General features: G+C 59.9%; 1 protein-coding gene across 2 annotated transcripts in view; it reads right to left on the bottom strand.

Moving 5' to 3' along the window:
* LOC121014893 (ATP-dependent 6-phosphofructokinase, platelet type) overlaps positions 1-18,888 on the bottom strand; it is a 35,070-nt gene extending 16,182 nt beyond the window's left edge. The window contains exons 1-2 of one of the 2 annotated variants that reach the window (XM_040451560.1): positions 18,705-18,888; positions 6,436-6,509 (exon numbers count right to left, since the gene is read on the bottom strand). In XM_040451560.1, the coding sequence (XP_040307494.1) occupies positions 6,436-6,509; positions 18,705-18,816 (186 nt within the window). In that variant the 5' untranslated portion in view covers positions 18,817-18,888. The remainder of the gene's footprint in view (positions 1-6,435; positions 6,510-18,704) is intronic. The other variant, XM_040451561.1, reaches the window with a different exon arrangement.
* Positions 18,889-18,897: the final 9 nt, after the last annotated feature.

Genomic DNA, 18,897 nt, shown 5'->3' on the forward strand with positions numbered 1-18,897 from the left:
TCGGCTCTGAGGACAGTCGGAACCGGTCCACGGTGGGTGGCTTCCTCTCACAAGAGACCTCATGCTGCGTCACTTTTTGTAATTAAAGGCCCAGAAGGAAACCGGAGTCCCGTGCTACGGGAAGGACGCTTTCTGATTTAGAAGGCTCATGTTGCAGGCGTCCACCCTTCTCCCCAGCCGGACGACCCTCCTTCCAGATCCCGTTTCTGGCATTTTTCGCCCAGCATCTCGCCGTCTGAGGGGCACACGCTCCAGCTGCCAGCGGAGACGCTGTAGCCAAGATCGCGACCACGAAGCGTCTTCTAGATGTGACCACTGACGCCAGAGACCTCTCCCGGGCTTCTGCTGCTCTGCGTAGATGCGTGTTTTGGCTTCCCGCTTTAGTCCTTCAAAGACGAGAGCACGTCACCGACGGGACTCAACGGCAAGCACACGAGAGGTGCGCTCTCGACCGCTGGAGGCTTTGGAGTCAGGAAATGCCATCCTGCTAAACCAGGTGGGCGCGAGACAGCGGCGGGCACGGGTCCTCCACGGTGGTGCCTTCGAAGTCCAGGAACGTTGGCTGTTTTGCTACAGGAGGTTCTGGGCGGACCCCCCGGTGACACAGCAGGCCCTCCCAGACCCAGCGCCCAGTTCACCGCCCCCCCCCCAACCCCAGGGCTCTTTGGGGCCCGGATGCCCCAGCGTAGCGGGCCTGAGAGCACTCAGGGTGCCGGGACCTCGGGGACGATGCCCCAGAGCCGCCTCCGCACGTGTCCGTCCGAGCTGCGGTCAGACTCTCGAATTCTACAATTGGTTAGAACAGGACGGGCCCCGGCGGAGCCCTGCACGGTGTGCCTGTGGAGACCGGCCGGTCCACCAGCGTGCTGCGTTAGCCCCCTGGCGTTATCGGATGTCTCCACGCCGAAGCGGATAACACAGTCCCAGGCCGATCACAAAACCCACGGCCACAGCGGGTCACGGCAAATCAGCATGACACGGCCCCGAGGTGATAACGCAGGGCGGGGCAAAGGCCCAGGAGGAGATTATATTTCCGAGATTAAAACACTAAACTGGGAAGCAGGGCAAGGCCGTGTCAAGCAGGACCAGCATGTGGACGGTCCGAGGACGGGTCACGGAGCGGGCCCTCAGCGGGAGAGACGCTCAGCCCTATGCCCGTTACCTCTGTCATCCGGCTGCGTGCGGCCACAGGACCTTTGTGAACCCAGTAACCGTGCGGACGGGCCTGCTGGAGCCGGGCAGCCGACCCCGCAAGTCAGCTGCAAGGGACACACACTTGACTGCTCGTTCGGGCCATCCTACTACTGTTTTTAGACAGGTGCTTTGTGGGTTAGTAGTTCTGACTCTAAGGAAGTTAAAATGTAGAAACAGTGAAGTGTCAAACCTGCAGGAGAAGAGAGTGTGGTTCTGGTCACCTGGCCTTCCCAGCACTCGGGGTGGAGAGCGGGGAGAGGCGGAGGCAGGGGTGGGGCGGGTCCGAGCAGGCCAGCACGCCCCCCAGAAGTCACCCTGGGCACCCTGGCCTGCTCGCCCCCCCCCCCGGGTCAGGAGCACGGGGGGCACCCACGTCCCACCACACCCGGATGCCCCACGCCCAGCAGAGGAGGGTAGGCCAGGAGGGGACCATGCTCTTTCTGCCCCGAGCGTGACATTGCCTGCTTAAGGACGGTGAACGCAGGCAGCCCGTCAGAAGTCACATGCCCCGTGGCAAACGGGGTTTCTGTTCGGAAGGGGAAAAATGCCACCCCTCTGTTAACAGCCAGATTAGAGCTGGTTTATCAGGGTATTACGTCAGCTCTGACGAGCAGGGTCTCCGCCTGCAGCCCAAGCCGGCCAGGCCGGGGTCGCGGCTCTGACCTGGCCGAGGCCCCTCTCTCCAGGAAGTCTGACATGCGTGCTTTTAACAAGAAGGTCGGCTGCTGAATGTGCCGGGAATCCTTCCTGCCTTTATTCGGGGTTCGGAAGACCAGAGATGGGCCTGTGGGTATTTCCAGGTCTGTGTGCCCATGCCCAACTGGTAAGCGCGATCTCAGAGAGGAGAGACTCCGGGCGCCTGGGGTGGGGGATCAGTCCCCTGAGCGTCCACCTCTTGGTTTCGGCTCCGGTCATGATCCCAGGGTCGTGGGATCGAGCCCCGCGTCGGGCTGTGCTCTGAGCAAGGAGCCTGCCTGGGATTCTGTCTCCCTCTGCCCCTCCCCAGCTCCCCGCCTCTCTCCGTAAAATAAAAAAAATAAACACACAAAAAAGAGGAAAGACTTTTAAGTGAGTCATGTTTAAAGAGCTATAATTTCTGTAAATCTGCAGAAACACCTTCTGCTAATAGGATTTTGAGTCTGCAGATTATCGGAGACAGAACTGGCCTCCTGTTTCTAGCAACCAAAGACAGGAGGAACAGAGGACTTAACGGCCCTCCTCAACCCCGGGACCCCGTCCTGGGCACAGTCCTGTGAAACCGTGTGACGTGCTCGTCATCGCCGTCCCCGAACAGCTAGAGACACCTGTAGGTCTCTAAGGAAAAACCCGAGCCTGGAAGGAAAAGGAGAAAAAGCGACACCTGACTCACCAGGTGGAAAGAACGGGTTAATCGGCCACCCGCCCCCTCCTCCCCAGACGGTGCCCAAGGGCTCAGCACAACAGCACGTGGTCCTGGCCCGGATTTACAGCAGTCCCGGCTGCAGCCAGACAGAACAATCCGGGTGCCAGACCTGGAGCAGGACTGCCAGCGTTTTCCCATCAATACGCTTCCCACAAACTTTCTGCTGAGGGAAGAAACCTCAAAACCCTTCCTTTATGTAACAGGAACCCGTTTAACTCTTTAGGTGCGTGGGGAACCTCGAAAGCTCCAGTCGAGCTCCGGGGGCGGGGGGGGGGGGGGCAGGGGGCTATACACACCGACAGGCAGCTGGATAGCCTGCTGAGTGAGGTTTTGGAGAAAGAAAACCAAACGTCTTGTAAATCTGAGCCCCAAGAGGTCTCGGACGGCCGTGCCCAACGGGGGTCACTGTACCCACCAGCACCACTGCCCGCGTCTGGAGACACTTCTGTGACGACTGTGGGGAAGGGGGTGGTCCCGGCCGGTGCCCCCTGCCCGTCCTAGGGACGGTCACACTAGGCGGGTGGGTAAAGGATGAGCATTCTGCTGCCCAAATGAATTAGGAAAAAAACCCAGCAGATTTCAGAGTCGGTTGGATTTCAAAGACAGGGTCCTTTACGTCGGTGACAAAGAGCTGATGGCACCTGAACGGATTCAGTTCGATGAGATGCTATCGGTTCCCAGGGCAAAGTCCGAGGGTGGGAGGCGACAGAGTTTTGAGTGAGCCCAGGACGGCCCCCCATGGAGACAGAAAGGACAGGCTGTTCCCTAGAATTCCTCTTTTGGGGGTGGGGGGAGGGGTGTCACGAGAAGCAAGGTGTCTTGTCCCGACAGATGCCTTCGGTTCAAGGGAGCCCCTCTCCAGGCTGCCCCCGTTAGCTCCCCGTCGCTGGGACTCACGGGCCGGCCGTTCCTGGGGCCGAGCCACAGACACTGCCCTCTGCTCTTGTCCCCGGCACCTTCTTCCCGAGGTGCCAGTCACCAGGAAAGCACTTATTACACCACCCTGCACACAGACCCTCCCTGAAAGAAATGGACTCCGCACTGCCCACCTGCGGGGAGGGGCGGGATGCCGGGCTCGCCCAGCCGACAGGACCCCACCCACCCCACCCCTCCAGGGAGGGCACCGAGAACACGGCCCCAAAAGTGGTCGGGACGAAAGCGGGCAGCGGAGCCCACGATGGGGAGAAGAAGTCTGCTTTCCTGTGTCAAGACTCTTCCAGAGAATACCCAAGATGCTCTTCTCCCAAGGAACCCACGTTCCTGGGGGCGGGCATAGCTGATGTGCCCCCAAGGCGATTCCTGAACTGGGGACACTGTGAAGTCTGGTGCTAGAGATCTCATCTGACTATCCTATCTCAATACCCCCAGGACACAGGGCCAGTGACGACAAACAAAACCACAACAGAACTCTTAAGCCAGACAAGGATTAATGCTGACAGTTACTAGGCCGGATTCAACACCCAAAGGTTTGGCATGCACGCGGCCACCAGGCCCACCGCACGCCCTCCGCCTGTTGACCTGGGCAGCGTGGACATTCGGGGCCAGGTAACTAACTCCCTGTTGTGGCCGCTGTTCTGGGCACCACAGGGAGCTGAGTGGCGTCCCTGGTCCCCAGGCACCACATGGCGGGAGCCCTAATAACGTGACAGCCACGAAATGTCTGCAGACATCAGCGTCCCCGGGGGTAGTACGTCCCATCCCCGTCACTGGCCGGATGGGGGACTGGGGCTTTCTCCCCAGCTCTGCCCGTGACGAAAAGACACAGTAAAAGCAAAGTCTCTTTTTTTGAAAGACACACACCAGTCAGTTTCTTCAACTATGAAATAACGGAAATGACTTCCTTCCCCTCCCTCCAGCACCCGCAGTCACCCTCCAGTCCCAGTGGCCGCTGGTGACAGAGCTGGAGCCTGGAGAACCCCCACAGCGTCCCTAGCGAGGGGGACAAACACTGTGGGGCCCACGTGCTGCACGCCCAGAGTCCAGGCAGAATCGTCTGCACTGAATTGAAAACACGCTGTCGGTCACGAGAGAGGAACCTGGTCCGAGTCCGCCCCAGCCCCCAGCAGGCAGGAGGGGGGGGGGTTCCGGCTGGAGCTCCAAGGCAGAGGCAGCCCCTCCCCAGGGTGAAATGGAACCAGATGGAAAGGCAGAGGGCATCGGTGCGCATGCACGCGGTCCCCGGCAGCGGCAGGAACACACGCGGGCAACTGTAGCAAGCTAAACACCCACCGGAGGTGCGGGCTCTGTGCACACCAGCGCCCCGGCCCAGGGCCAACGGCCACAGGGGTGACGTGACCCCGAAGACACCCCAGACAACGCTTTGATTGGGCCCATCCTTTTCACAGCTCCCAAATCGGAGAGACGCAAACCCCAGAGCCACAGAGCCGCAGCTCGGAAGAGCAAAGCCAAGAACGGGGCAAAAAAAACACCTTTCCAGCAAACACACAAACTGTTATCCAGCCCGACGAGCAAAGGCTTGTGACCCGCCCCTTCCCAGAAGGGGGAGAGCCCGGGCCAGCTCTGGGGGGCCAGGGCAGGGTGGGGGGAGGTCAGGGCCTGGAGCCGGTTTCAGGAACCACTGTGGCAAAATACCAACCCTCCCCCCCAACCATCCCTGCCGCACGGGCCATCCCGTCGGCGCCCTGTGCTGGGATCGCGGTAATTGCACAAAACACCTAATGGCTTCACACACCATCACGGGTCTCCTGTGTCAGGACATTTGAAAAGTGGGGTGTCACCAGTCGCACGGGAGAGGAATGATCCCACAAACGAGGGGTCACGTAAATGGGAGTCCCCAGTGGTGGGATATCGCAGAAACCTGAAGTGTGGAGAGGGATCGTGGCGGAAAACACTGCACAAAATATATTTGCTGTAGTTTTTTTTTTTAATTTTAAATGTTTATTTTTGAGAGAGAGAGAGCGTGTGAGCAGGAGAGGGGCAGAGAGAGAGGGAGACACAGAATCGAAAGCAGGCTCCAGGCTCTGAGCTGTCAGCATCGAGCCTGACGCGGGGCTCGAACCCACGAACCGCGAGATCATGACCTGAGCCGAAGTCGGACGCTCAACCAACGGAGCCCCCCCGAGCGCCCCCCTATTTGCTGTAATTTTTATAACATTCAGATCCCCTTCTAGACTCTCACATACAGTCTTGGGGAGGATCAGAATAAAAGACGAATGTGCTCTCTTCTTTCCGTGTTCTCCGCTTTGTTAGGTTTCATAAATTTAAAACCTAAATAGAGATTATTTATCCCTCATAGTTTTTGACGTAAACGCCCGGGTCCAAACTACACGGGCGCCTCCCCTCCAAACCTCGCCTACCGCTACGTGGTCAGCCCCTGGAAAGTGGGACATCACAGCCCGTGGCCCCCGGCTCACCTCAGACTCTTCATTTGAAGTTGGTACGGAAAGGGTTGCCGGGGAGGTGGTCTGGGTTTCCCGGTGGTGACACAAAGCTCAAAGTGGCCTCTTTCTCCCAGTTACCTCAATGTTTATTCGCGTTCAGCCCCATAATGAGTGACAGATCACTTCCGTAAGGAAGGAGGGCTGCAGACAAATACCGTCATCCCACGGGGCCAGCAGGTAACACGAAGCGGCATTTTGCGCCCCGTGTGGTCCCCCCCAGCCCCTCACCCCTGGCACAAACCTCACAGACCTGCACCCAGACCAGGAGTGCGACCTCCCCACTCCCTGGGGCACCCCCCCTCCCTGCACACGGGGCCCTGCTGTGGCCTGAGGGGCGTGCCCACCACCCGTCATCTCGTGTTGGGTCAACAGCGCCCGGGCAAGCGTGAGGCACGGGTCCCCGAGTCAGAGAAAGCGGGAGGGAGACGCAACACTGACCTCATAGATAAAGTACACCTTGGCCCCCACGTATATTCCCATGCGCACCACAGCACGGACAGCAGCATTCATACCTGTGGAAGGAAGAGGACAGAGTCAGTGACCAGACTGTGGCGATTCGCGTGCTGCCATTTAACCCGCTGTGACCATGGGGGACCCACGTGCCCGTGCGGCGGGCTCCTCACACGGACGACGGGCCCGGCGTGCACGTCCGGGGTCGGGGCCAGGCGGCCGGTGCGCTGAGGGCACACGGCCGGGGCGCGTCACTGTCCGAGAGCCCGGGGCACCCTGACGGTCACCGCAGACAGAGGCGGGACCCCGGCCCGGAGGAGTCGGTAGGCAACACAGCCCATCGTCGAGACAGCAGAGAGACCGGGGCTTATCTGTAGTTAGACAGACTCAGCTTGACACGGACGAGGGCTGCCTCTGCGACCGGAGGAGGGAAATCGTTATTTCGTTAGCAGCTGGCGGTGTAAAGAATGTCTCAGTGAAGGGCCTTAAATTCAAACTAAGTCATGCCGTTTATTAAAAGAAAAGCCAGACCAATACGGTATGAATAAATACCTCCTCAAGATAAATCTCGGACATGCTCCACACTTGCCCAGAGGACACTACCTAAAGGGGATTAAAGCGGTTTTGTGCGACACAGCCTCGTGCTCTCACGACGCCCCAACTCGCTCTCCACGGGAGCCCCACTTTTTTTTTTTCAACGTTTTTTATTATTTATTTTTGGGACAGAGAGAGACAGAGCATGAACGGGGGAGGGGCAGAGAGAGAGGGAGACACAGAATCGGAAACAGGCTCCAGGCTCCGAGCCATCAGCCCAGAGCCTGACGCGGGGCTCGAACTCACGGACCGCGAGATCGTGACCTGGCTGATGTCGGACGCTTAACCGACTGCGCCACCCAGGCGCCCCATAGGAGCCCCACTTTTGAGCGGCGCACCTGGGCCGGGTAAGCCCTGGGGAGAGCAGAGGGAACAGGAAACTGCAAACCCTGTGTCATCACTAAGAGGCCGGCCCGCGAGGCCAGGATTCGGGAGGGGACGGTCGGTCCCAGGCCTCGAACAGGCAGCTCCCGGCTCCTAGCCGACATGCGGGACACCGGGTCGCTCCCCTGCCTCCCCCGCTAACTCACATTTCAGACACAAATGTCAGGACTGCAGAGGCTGGAGAACACGGGCCACGAAGGAAAGGCCACCCCTGGTAATACACGGAAGGCACCTGGCTCCCAGGAGCGTTACAGACACGGACACGAAATTCGTACGTACTGGGTGGGCAAAGCCACCCAGAAGACAGGCAGAGATGGTCACAGCTGAGCCACGTCTGAGACCCGAGAACACGGCTGTCAGCTCTCAAAGGCTACAGTAGTCACGTGGCTGGACGAGCATGGGGCCCAGACCTTAGAAATAAGTCCACGTTTAACGCACACGTAAAACGTACACGTCCACGGACACGTGCACATCTGTGAGCCATCACTTCCCGGTCGAACCCCGTTTGAGGACCTATGGATTAACAGCTGTTCGGTCCTCCAGACCCTCAGACGCCGCACATCAGGGCACAGCCTCCACACCCCCCACGTTTGCCCCGCATCCCGCCCTGGAACGGCTGTATGTCTTTGGTTAGTTACGACACAAGTAATTTATAAACACGTTCTTCTTGTTAAAAAACTACGGGGCGCCTGGGTGGCTCGGTCAGTTAAGCGGCCGACTTCGGCTGAGGTCACGATCTCGCAGTCTGTGGGTTGGAGCCCACGATCTCGTGGTCCGTGCTGACAGCTCGGAGCCTGGAGCCTGCTTCGGATTCTGTGTCTCTCTCTCTCTGCCCCTTCCCCTGCTCACAGTCTGTCTCTCACTCTCTCAAAAATAAATAAACATTAAAAAAATTTTTTTTTAAATATTACAGGGCGCCTGGGTGGTTCAGCCAGTTAAGCGTCTGACTCTTGATTTCGGCTCAGGTCTTCATCATGGCTCATGAGATGTCGGCTCTGCGGGGTCAGCAAGGATTCTCCCTCTCTCTCTGTCCCTTCCCACCCCCCTTCCTCTCGCTCACTCTCTCAAAATAAATAAGTTCATTTATCCATTTAAAATGTTTATTTTGAGAGACAGAGCATGTGCACACCTGCACACACACACACACACACACACACACACAGGTGCACACACAGGTGGGGGAGGGGCAGAGAGTGAGAATCTCAAGCAGGCTCATGCTTAGCACAGATCAATGACATCGTGACCTGAGCTGAAGTCAAGAGTCAGATGCTTAACCGACGGAGCCCCCCAGGCGCCCCGGGGTCTCCTGCATTGGCACCCACAAACTCGGATATGCCCATGTCCCTGCCCTCGATTCGACAGGGCCTGCACGCGTCGAGCCAAACTCCTCAGGGACAGGTTGTCCAGCACGGGGACTCTATCTACCTGCTCGGCCCCACCTGGATGCTCGACCTTGAATCTCACAGTCGGTCGTCTCCACAGCACAAGCCCACAGCTCCCCCCGAAATGTCACCGCGTCCCGGTCAGACACGCTGGATGCCCTCCCTCGACCTGCAGATGGGGCTCCAGACCCCCAGACAGACTCCCTGCGAGCCCCCACCCACCCCTCGTCCCTGGAGGAGTGGCACAGTGTGGGCTCTCACACCTGTGGGTCCCCCACGGCCATGTCAGGTGGGCGGCTGGGGGGACAACACAGCTGCTTAGCTTCCCCCCCAACAGGCTCCAGGATTCCGGGGCTCACGCTGCAGCCACCGTCACAGGGAAACTGACCCCGAGCCCTTCAACGGCACCACCCCCGGGTGGGAAGTATGATAAACACCGACTTCCGGGCCGTCACCCTCCTGAACGCCCCTCCTTTACGAGGCGTCATTCCCAAGGGGCCCCTCACACAGGCACGAAAAATGGGGCTTTTGCGCCATGTAAGTGGCTGAAGGAAGGAACTGTGACAAGTAGACATGATCCGGAGGGGACGCCCCCGAGTCCCTGTGGGATAAAAGCCTGCCCCGACTGTAACCTGTCATGGGAGGCCCCCTGCCTGCATCCCACCCCTGCCTCCCACCCCTGCACTCACCTCTGCAGTCACCCCTGCCTCCTCCCTCTGCACTCACCCCTGCACTCACTTCTGCACCCCACCCCTGCATCCCACCCCTACACTCACATCCCACTCAGTGCCCACCTAGCACTGGGTGTCCCCCTGGGCCCTGGCAGAGTCCCTGGGGGCTCCTGGGGGAGGGAGGAGCCTGGGCATTTCCACCAAGTTCCCGGGGAGGGGCAGACGGAGGACAGTCCGGCCAGTACATCCTGAAAACCCCCTCCAAGACTCACTGGGCTTTAACTCACTTTAACTACTTGCAAGCGAGTCATCTAGTGAAGCCAGCCGGCCTCTTGCCACAGCTCGGAGCTCCGCCTGGGGCCTGGGGAGGGGCCATGCCTGTGGCTAATAACCAGCTGGGGTGGACGCTCACAGGAAGCCTGTGGGGTCCGGAGCCCCCCTGGGCGGATGAGGAAGTCAGGCTCCGAGCACAGAAACTGAGACGCCAAGGGAACAAAACCCAGCGGGTAAGCCTCGGCCTTCAGTCAGACTTAGAGCTGGTGCAGATTCTGCAGCAGGAAGGCTGTGCTGGAATCCCCAAAGCCAACCGCGAGGGATCCAGATGCCCCCTGGGCCCCAATTCCTGTCTAAGTGCTCGGGGCGGGGCCTGTGGGTTAGTCAGCCCTCGTGGGTCCTCCTCCCACCGGGCGGGGTTGGGCCCCGGCAGGTAGCCGCCTTCCAGGGAGGGGACCCAGGAGGACAAAAGCCAGGGAAATGGGAAGACACCCCTGCTCCCCAACAGCTTGCACCACAGGGTTCCTTCCTCGTGCTTTCGCTTTCGCTTCGGTGGCCACGTCGGGGAATTAAAGCAACTCTCCTAATTGTTATCCTGGGGAAATGGTATCTTGCTGGCGAGTCAGAATCTTAGTGCTTCGAGAGCAGTCGCCTCGTCGTTCGCAGAAATGTAAACCCGGCCTTCAGGGAATGTGGAGTCTGGTTACGGGCACCCAGAATGACCAAACCTTGGGAAAACGAGAGGGCGGCGAGGTGGGAAATGTGTGCTGGTGACTTGGGACGCAGCAGAAAGATCGGACCCTTAAGTTGTTCTGATCTTAACGTATTCGCTGCTTCTCACCAAACTAGGGTGCAGGTAAGAGCGTCTGGTCAGATCTTCCCTCCCTGGAGGTCAGGGAGCGCCGTGGACCTGTTTCCAAACGCTTCCTGAGGTCTGTTCTGATGACGTTTCAACTCTGAGGAATCTTGGGGCGCCTGGGTGGCTCAGTCGGCCAAGCGGCTGACTCGCGGTTTCAGCTCGGGTCCTGATCTCAGGGTTTGTGGGATCGAGCCCTGTGTCGGGCTCTGTGCTGACAGTGCAGAGTCTGCTCGGGAGTCTCTGTCTCCCTCCCTCTCTGCCCCTCCCCTTCCCTCTCTCTCTCTCTCTCTCTCTCTCAAAAATAAATAACAAGTAAACTTAAGTGTCGGGCTCTGTGGTGACATCGCAGAGTCTGCTTGGGAGTCTCTGTCTCCCTCTCTCTCTCTCAAAAATAAGTAACAAGTAAACTTAAAAAAAAAAAAGAAAAGAAACTTCATCTGTAAGAAGTAAGGGATATGCTGATTCTAATAAAACGAGTGGGGCTCATCTTGTGTTTCCCACGTGATCAGAAGAGTATAATCAACCTCCTGACTTAACCCTCTTAACGGTATGGAGCGATTTTCCCCACTCGTCACCTTCCCTTCCCTAATTAGTCCCTACTTAAATTCCTTTTGGAAAAATAAAGCCCAGCTGTTCAGCCCTCTCACCGGCCTCTGAATTCACGCGCCTCTTTGTATCGAAGCAGCCGTCAGCGTGTGTCAGAAAACAAGCTAAGGGACCGTTATCTTGCTCCTGCTCCTGCTCCTAAGATTCTCCATTAAGCCTCCCCGTTTAATAATGTAGGTAGGAGGGGCGAGGGGAGGAGGTCACAAAGAGAGCTGTGTCCAGGGGCTGGCTCCCCCGGGATCAGTTGGCAAGCTGGGAGCTCCCCCACATCCTGTGCTATCCACATCACTGCCCGCGTGAAAAGTCGGGGGAAAACGTGGGCACGCGTTCACTCGTCCAGCCGTCCGGTGCACACGGGTGGGGCATCGTCTCCTCGCCAGGCACTGGTGCCCTACATCCCTGGCCAAACAGGACGGTTCCCGGGCCCGAGAAACCAATACGCTGCCAAGGAGGAGAGCGCGGGCAGAGCGGGGCTGGGGGACTGGGTGCGGGGCCCGGTGGGGGGGTGGAGCGGAGCCAGCGTGCCCGCCCCGGGGAAGCCTGGGTGACAGGGAGCAGGAGAGGCCGGGCACTCAGAGCCTGCCACACGCCGCGTCCCAGTGCCCACCACGGACACCGAGACCACAGCCAGCAGTCCCCTGCACACCATCCGAGCTTCCACACAAAGGCTCAGGGGGACCCTTTATATCCAAGCGGCCGCGGCCACCGCGGGGGCCGAAGCCCCACTGTCCCTGGCGCGGCCCCGGACTGTGCCAAGATGCACTGTGGCAGATAACAGAGCGCATGTCAAGGCTCAGCACGGAAACAAAAAAGTGAAACGTCCTATTAATGGTCTTTATATTAATGATGGACTGAAATACTAGATTGAATAAAATGCACGTTTACAATTAACGTCTCCTGCCTCTTTCCCCTTTTAAAAATTTGTTTATGTTTATTTATATTTTAGAGGGAGAGAGAGAGAGAGAGCAAGCATGAGCAGGAGAGGAGCAGAGAGAGGGAGACACAGAATCCAAAACAGGCTCCAGGCTCCGAGCTGTCAGCCCAGAGCCCAATGTGGGGCCCGAACCCACGAACCGTGAGATCGTGACCTGGGCCGAAGTCGGACGCTCAACCGATCGAGCCCCCCAGGAGCCCCTGTTTTCCCTTCTGTAATGCGGTGGCTACACGGTGACATCCATAATGGGCCTCATGTGGGAGCCTGGTTTCTATCGCACAGCAGTGGAATCTACTTCTGAATCCACACCGCAACAGTGGTGTGGTCTCTTGCCGGGAGCATCAGAGCAAAGCTCCTTGGAAAGGCGGAGAATATTCCAGGCACCTAACAGCTCATCCCCTGCTGATGGGTTTTCCCTGGACCTCCCACTGTTCACTAGTCTAAGCAAGGCTATCAAGAACATTCTACCAACCTGCCTGCTTCCACGGCTGCTCCCGGCTCTGCCTTTCTTCCTGTCCTACTGTGAGCTCCTACCTGAGGCCAAACCCTCCACCTGCAAGGTCACCCGACCCTCCTGGGTCCCCGCCATAGGGGCGTCTTGCCAGGGGCCCAGCTCCAGTTCTGCAACCCTCCAGCTATGGCCCAATCCTGCTCCCCATGAGACCCTAAACTTGGGCTTTGCACCCGCACCTCAGGTGGCTTCCCTGAACCCACAAGGCAAATCCAAAGTCCTCACTGCCTGCCCCTCCCCGGAACCTCACCCACCTGGCCCTGACCTCTTCCCCCAGCCCCTGCACGCAACACCCCCCCCAGCCCCCATGCCGGGGTACTGTGCGCTGGTTCACCCCTCAGCCCCCCGTGGGGCGTGTGGAGAGTCTCTGCGCACAGGTGTCCCGGGCCTTCCAGAAACAGGCTCTCTGCCGGGTCCAGCTCCCTGACAGAGGGCATCCGCCGTCTGCCCCGGGCATCACTGCACACCCAGGCAGCCTCGCTCATTGATGGGAGGAGAAACAGGAAGGGGACTCAAACCCCAGGGATACTAATCCAGAGCTGAGCCGAGGAGGAAGGGCCACGGGCGGCCACCGCACCTGCTCTGCCGACCGTTTCCCCGTCGCAGACACGTCCAGCCACATCACTTGTTTACACGCTCTATGCAAGGAGTCCTATGCGTAACCCTCCCAGTCAAGGTCCCCGTCCTGATGGGCCGAGCTGCCCCGTGGACCCCGACTCCAGCGTGGCCCTGAGCCGACCAGAGGGACCAGAGGTGCGGTGCCCAGACCCGCGACACCAGAACGCGCCTCAGCAAGACCCCTGGGTGGCTTCTGCGAAACCAGGGGGACAAAGCTCCAGAGCCCCCAGGGGCAGCAGGGCGGGGCAGCGTCCCTGGATGGAAGACCCTCACTGGGGAGGAGGGGAGAGGCAGGGGGAGCAAGAAGGGAGCTGCGGAGAGGACAGCAGGTGAGCGATTCTGCAGCTTTGTTGTGCAAATGAGCACTGGAGGCCCTGCCCAGGGGAGAGTGGGACCCCGGCGGTGGGACCCTGGTGGAGAGCAGGAACCAGGCTATTCACCCCCAACGCCCCAGGGTTCTGGGAGGCCCGGCTCCACACTCTCTCCACACTCTCGTCCTGACAGGTACAACGTGTGTAATTCCAGGCACGCTAAGTACATGGCGGCAAAGACATCTGGGAAAAAGGGGTGGGGGGGTCCCCCCCCCGGGCAGGTGCACCAAATACAGACAGTGCGCCCCATGGAGCTTGCTGAGAAGAGGGTGGTGGACACACAGCACCCCGACCATTTTTAACATAAAGCCCCCTGCCCTTTGTCCAAATACACCCTCCTGACCTAATTACAACCGCAGCAAGCATACAGTTTTGGGTCCCCACATTTGCTGTCACCCTGTCCCAGCCCGTCTCTGTGTTTCTAATGGTGATGGCTCCCGGTGGCCCCTCTGGTGGGCAGAGCGGCCCCCGGGGGCCCCCGGGGCCCCCCCCCCCATGAAACGTTTCAAGTCCCAGCCAAAGCTGTTTGCTTCCCGTAACCGGGTTTGAGTTTTTCTGAAAGACGACCAAGTGTCCAGAGTCTAAGTCACCTGGGTGTGCCACACGGTGGGTGTGCCACACGGTGCGTGTGCCACAGTTCCAGAAAACGGTGCGATGGCTGATTGCCCGCGGCGCTCACGGGGTTACTGCCGTGATTCTAACACACCGCTGCCAGGACGCAACAGTTTTTGCTAAATTAATTATTACATCTTAAGTGGAAAAAAAAAACCCGTTACAGAACGTACGCAGACAGACTTCCAGGGCAGTGAGGGGCCCCAGAGCCCTCGGAGACAAGATGCCCACCGGCCCCCGCTTCCCTCTGCATCGAGCTGGGCTCCTGCCGCGTGTTCAACGGCAGGACCACCCTCCTGCCCGAGGCCCCGAGACCAGAGCCTCACGTTCCCGACTACGGTGCTCAAGTTCGAATCTTCGAGGCCTTGGCGTTCCCAGGCACCGCTCTGCAGAAGGACTGCTTTTGATTAGTGAGGTTCAGGCATCGAAATGACTTCATGAGAAAGGGAAGGAGCCAGAACCCCAGTCGCCCGGCATTTTGCGACAGGGAGTGGCCCACAGGCCTCAGGGAGAGTCAGGGGAGTCAGGGGAGCCGTACAGCAAACACTCGAGAGCCTGCCCCGTGCCGCGTCCTGTGCTGGACCCCAGAAACGCACTTGGGGAGAGACAATGGGGTCCCCCTCCTCCCGTGCCCTCTGCACCCACGCGGCCCGGCCCTGTCTACCACTTAGAGCTGAAGGCAGGCAGCTCCCCACAAAGCCCGCTTGCCCCCGTGTGCACTAAATTAGCACAGAGTAGCGCCTGCACAGCCCAGATGGCAGGTACTCATCCTGCAAGTTATTCTTGCTGATGCTGGAAAGGCTGATCCAGACTCCGTTCATGTGAGCTCCCCGAATACTGTACTCATGCTTGCTTTGCCTCAGGTGAAAGAGGGACTCAGCCTTCCTAGCCTCGCTGCCCTGGGTTCCTGCACCTTCTCAGCTGCACCCGGCCTTCCGGAGCCCACACTCTGAATCATGTTTGGTGAGTGACACAATCTTGCTGGAGGGTGGCTGCTTAGTCATGGAAAGGCTGTCCACCCAGCAAGGTGGAAAATCAGTTTAAACTTGCAGACGTCCTTGCGACAACAGAAGAAACCCAAAGCATGAGAAGAACAATAAGGTCTAGAAATTGCCTTCCTTAAGGGGCGGGGCGGGGGGCTGTGGAAATACAGATGAGGGGATTTTTTTTTCTTTCTTCTTATTTTTTAAATAATTACACGAAACTCGAGTAGAAAACAAAAGGACTCCATTGCTCTGGTATCGACGTGGGACTGCTTCGGCTACCCCAGTGCTATCGCTGTAAAGAGGCGTTTTCTGCTCCCCTCACAAAGCTGTGGAAAAATCATCCGTATAATGTTGAGCAAGCTGGGCTTTGCACACTTTGGAGCGTTAACTTGGACCTGAACTTTACAGCTTCACTGAAGAAAGGCCCCCGGAGAGCATGGCCTGCTGGGAAGTACTGGGGATTGAGAGCTCACAGGGCTTTGCCTAAATCCTGCCAAATGCCACGTATGAGCCACGTGACCTGAACGAAGTCACTCGCGAGTCTGTAGGACCTTCTCCCCACCTCGAAAATGAAGACATACGCACCGTGGAGTAACGTAATGAGGCCTGGAGGCGGGAAGCGTAGCGCTCCCGGCCCCCCAAATAGTAGCCATGGTCATCTCCACGTGGAATCCGACCATCATTCCACACCGGATTAGCAAACTACCTTGCGGGGCTCCTGGGGGGCTCAGTCGGTTAAGCGTCCGACTTCGGCTCAGGTCATGATTTCGCAGTCTGTGAGTTCGAGACCCGCGGCGGGCTCTGTGCTGGCAGCTCAGAGCCTGGAGCCTGCTTCGGATTCCGTGTCTCCCTCTCTCTCTGCCCCTCCCCCGCTCATGCGCTCATGCTCTCTCTCTCTCTCTCTCTCTCTCTCAAAAATAAATAAAAAGATTTCTAAAAATTAAAGAAAAAAGAAAACTAACTACCTTGAAATTAAGGCTTGCACATGCTCTCCTGGATCTTTAGCTATGAGCAAAATTCTCCTACCTTGGCTGACAGAATCTGGAATCAAGATAAAATGGGGAAAGCACAGAGAATCTTAGACAGCATCTCTAGGAACAACCTTCTCTAGGGGTCCCTAAATCTGCTGCTGCTGAGACTGACCCAGCACACGCCAGGAGGAGCTTTCTCAGACAGAAGGGGATCGAGACCCTCAGTCAGAGCTCAAAATACCAAAGCAGGAGATGCTGCTTCCCATGGGGTTCCAGACAACACGGAGTTGAGGGCCTCAGCTCCGCGGGATAAATGCCCAGACCACGGGAGGCTCTCCCAGGGGCAGCCCGATGCCCACCTGAGAGTGTCAGGCGTTTCCCATTAATCTGACACCACCCGAGCGGCCTTCTCATGTCCGGTCTCAACGTCTCCTCTCCCAGTGACCAGCTGTGTGGACTCAACTGGCCTCTTGTTACTTACAACTACTCACAGGTGGCTGCGCCAGAGGGGACAGAAAATGCTGGCTCTCCTGTGCCATCACCTCGAGTCCGTGCACGTCACCTACCAGGTAGCTGAGTAAGCTCTTGGACGGGGGTTCAAAAGAATGCCCCGTCCATGTATTTTCACCAGACACAGAGCCTTAATTGTAAAACAACCTTGAAACTCTGACCCTGAAGCCCTGCGGTTTAAAGGCCAGTTCGTCTTCCTGCCCAACGGTGCATCCCCCCGTCGAGGCCCCGATTAAGATTCACCCAGGATGCTTCCGAACGTGTGCCAGCCCACGTCTCCACACGCACGTGCTTTTCAAGCCGCCGGTTGACGGGGAAGCCACTCTGAGCCCCACGGCGACCCCACCCGGACTCCACGTGGCACACCTTGGGTGTTTACTTAAGCGCCAATAGTGTTCCCCCGTGTTTCCAGGCCGGGCCAGTGCCCTGTCACAACACTTCGCGCCTCCGGAATGTTTACTCCCGGGATCACTTTACTAGGATACTAGGTCACTGCGGGAACTGCTGGATCAGCCGGGGGTCCCCCCTCCGGAAGGGAAGGCGGGCCTGTGTGGGTGGGGGAAGGGGGGCGGTGACCAGCACGGCTGCCTCCCAGGGTGGAAGAGGCGGCTCCCGCCGGGACTCCCGCTCCGCGGTGCGGATTGCACGCAGTCCCCGCGCCGGGTGCCCAGGGCCAAGGGCGCAGGGCGCGAGGGTGGCGACTGGCCCGGCATCACGTAGACGCGCGAAGGGCGGGGCTGAGGCCACAGCGCCCCAACCTGCCGCCCCCGCGCCAGCCACGCCCGGCTCAAGGGCAACGGGAAGGTCACGGGCGCGGTGGGCGGTGGGGGGGGGGGGGAGGGGAAGTGCCAGGCAGCGCGCTCCAGCATCCTTCCGCCTCGCGTGGCCCAGAAACGCGCCCGCGTCCGGCTGGAGCAGGAGGGGGGAGAAAACACCAGCAGACCCAGCTGGATGGGCGCCTGCAGCCCCGGCCATCTCTAGGCTGCGAGGACGCCTCGGGTCCACTTCCCAGCGGTCGGCGTGCCCCACCCATCGATGCACCTGGGCCAGGAAACCCCACCGTCCGAGAGCTCCTGTGGCCCCACGTGCACCCAGCGCCAGAGGCCGGGCGTGGCCGGGTCACCCTCCCCTTAACTATAAACATCTTTGGGTGTCCGCAGCCCCGGGCTTGCGTCCCCCTCTCCCCAAGGCGGCCTCCACATGGTGGGGGTGGCGGGGAGGCGGGGAGGGCTGGAGTCCGCGCCCCGGGCGCTGGCGACGCCCCGGAGTCCCCGGCTTCCTGGTCCTTCTCCCCCCCCCCAGAGGAGGCCGGCGGGGCGGGCCTAGCGACCCATTCCCGTCTTCGGTTTTGTCAGCGGAGCGGCGGAAACCGGGCCCGGGGCCCCCCGCGCGGGTCCCCTCGCGCTCCCCGCCGCGCCCCGCAATGCAACAGCGGGGAGCCCGCCCGCCCGCGCCGCGCGGGGACGCGAATCCGCAGGACGCGCGGCGGGGACCGGCCGCTCTTCCCGCAAGGGAAGGGGGGTCGAGGGGGAGGGAGCCGCGGCATCCGGGGGGCCGCGCTCTCCCCAAGCCTCGGAGGGGCATCGCCCCGCCCTACGACTCCGAGGAGAAATGACCTCGGGAGACCCCGTCCCCAGCCCCAATTTAAAACATAAACGTGGGGGTGGGAAATTAACCGATCTTCCTGATAAAGCGTCCCCGGGCCACAACCCCCCCTCCTCCTGCCCACCCCGCCCCCCCCCCCGCCGCCGCAGCCACCCCTTCCGAGGCCGCTCCGCCCACTCGTGCCCCGGAAGGCCCCCCTGCGGCTCCCGGGCGCCGGGGCGGGCCCCCACCGCCGTCTTATCCGCGCACCCCCTCCTCCTCGCCTCTTCGGGGCTCCCATCGCCGCTCCCCGCTCGCCCCGGGCACCCCGTCCCCGCTTCCCGGGCCCTCCTCCCATCACCCCTCCCCGGCCGGCCGGGCGGCCGCGCACCTTGGGCATCCCCGCCGCTGGTCAGCACGCCGATGGCCTTGCCGGCCCCGGAGAGGTGCTCCAGGAACTTTCGGAAGGAGCCCTTGCGGGCGGAGACGTCGTCGTCGTCCATGGCGAGCAGGCCGAGCAGTGCCGGGGCGGGCGCGCAGCAGCCTGGACCCCGCCCGCGCCGCCGCCACTCGGAACCGTCCGC

This window comes from Herpailurus yagouaroundi, unplaced genomic scaffold, assembly GCF_014898765.1.
Source record: "Herpailurus yagouaroundi ecotype Mexico unplaced genomic scaffold, PumYag 203, whole genome shotgun sequence".
In the NCBI taxonomy this organism is placed as follows: Eukaryota; Metazoa; Chordata; class Mammalia; order Carnivora; family Felidae; genus Herpailurus; species Herpailurus yagouaroundi.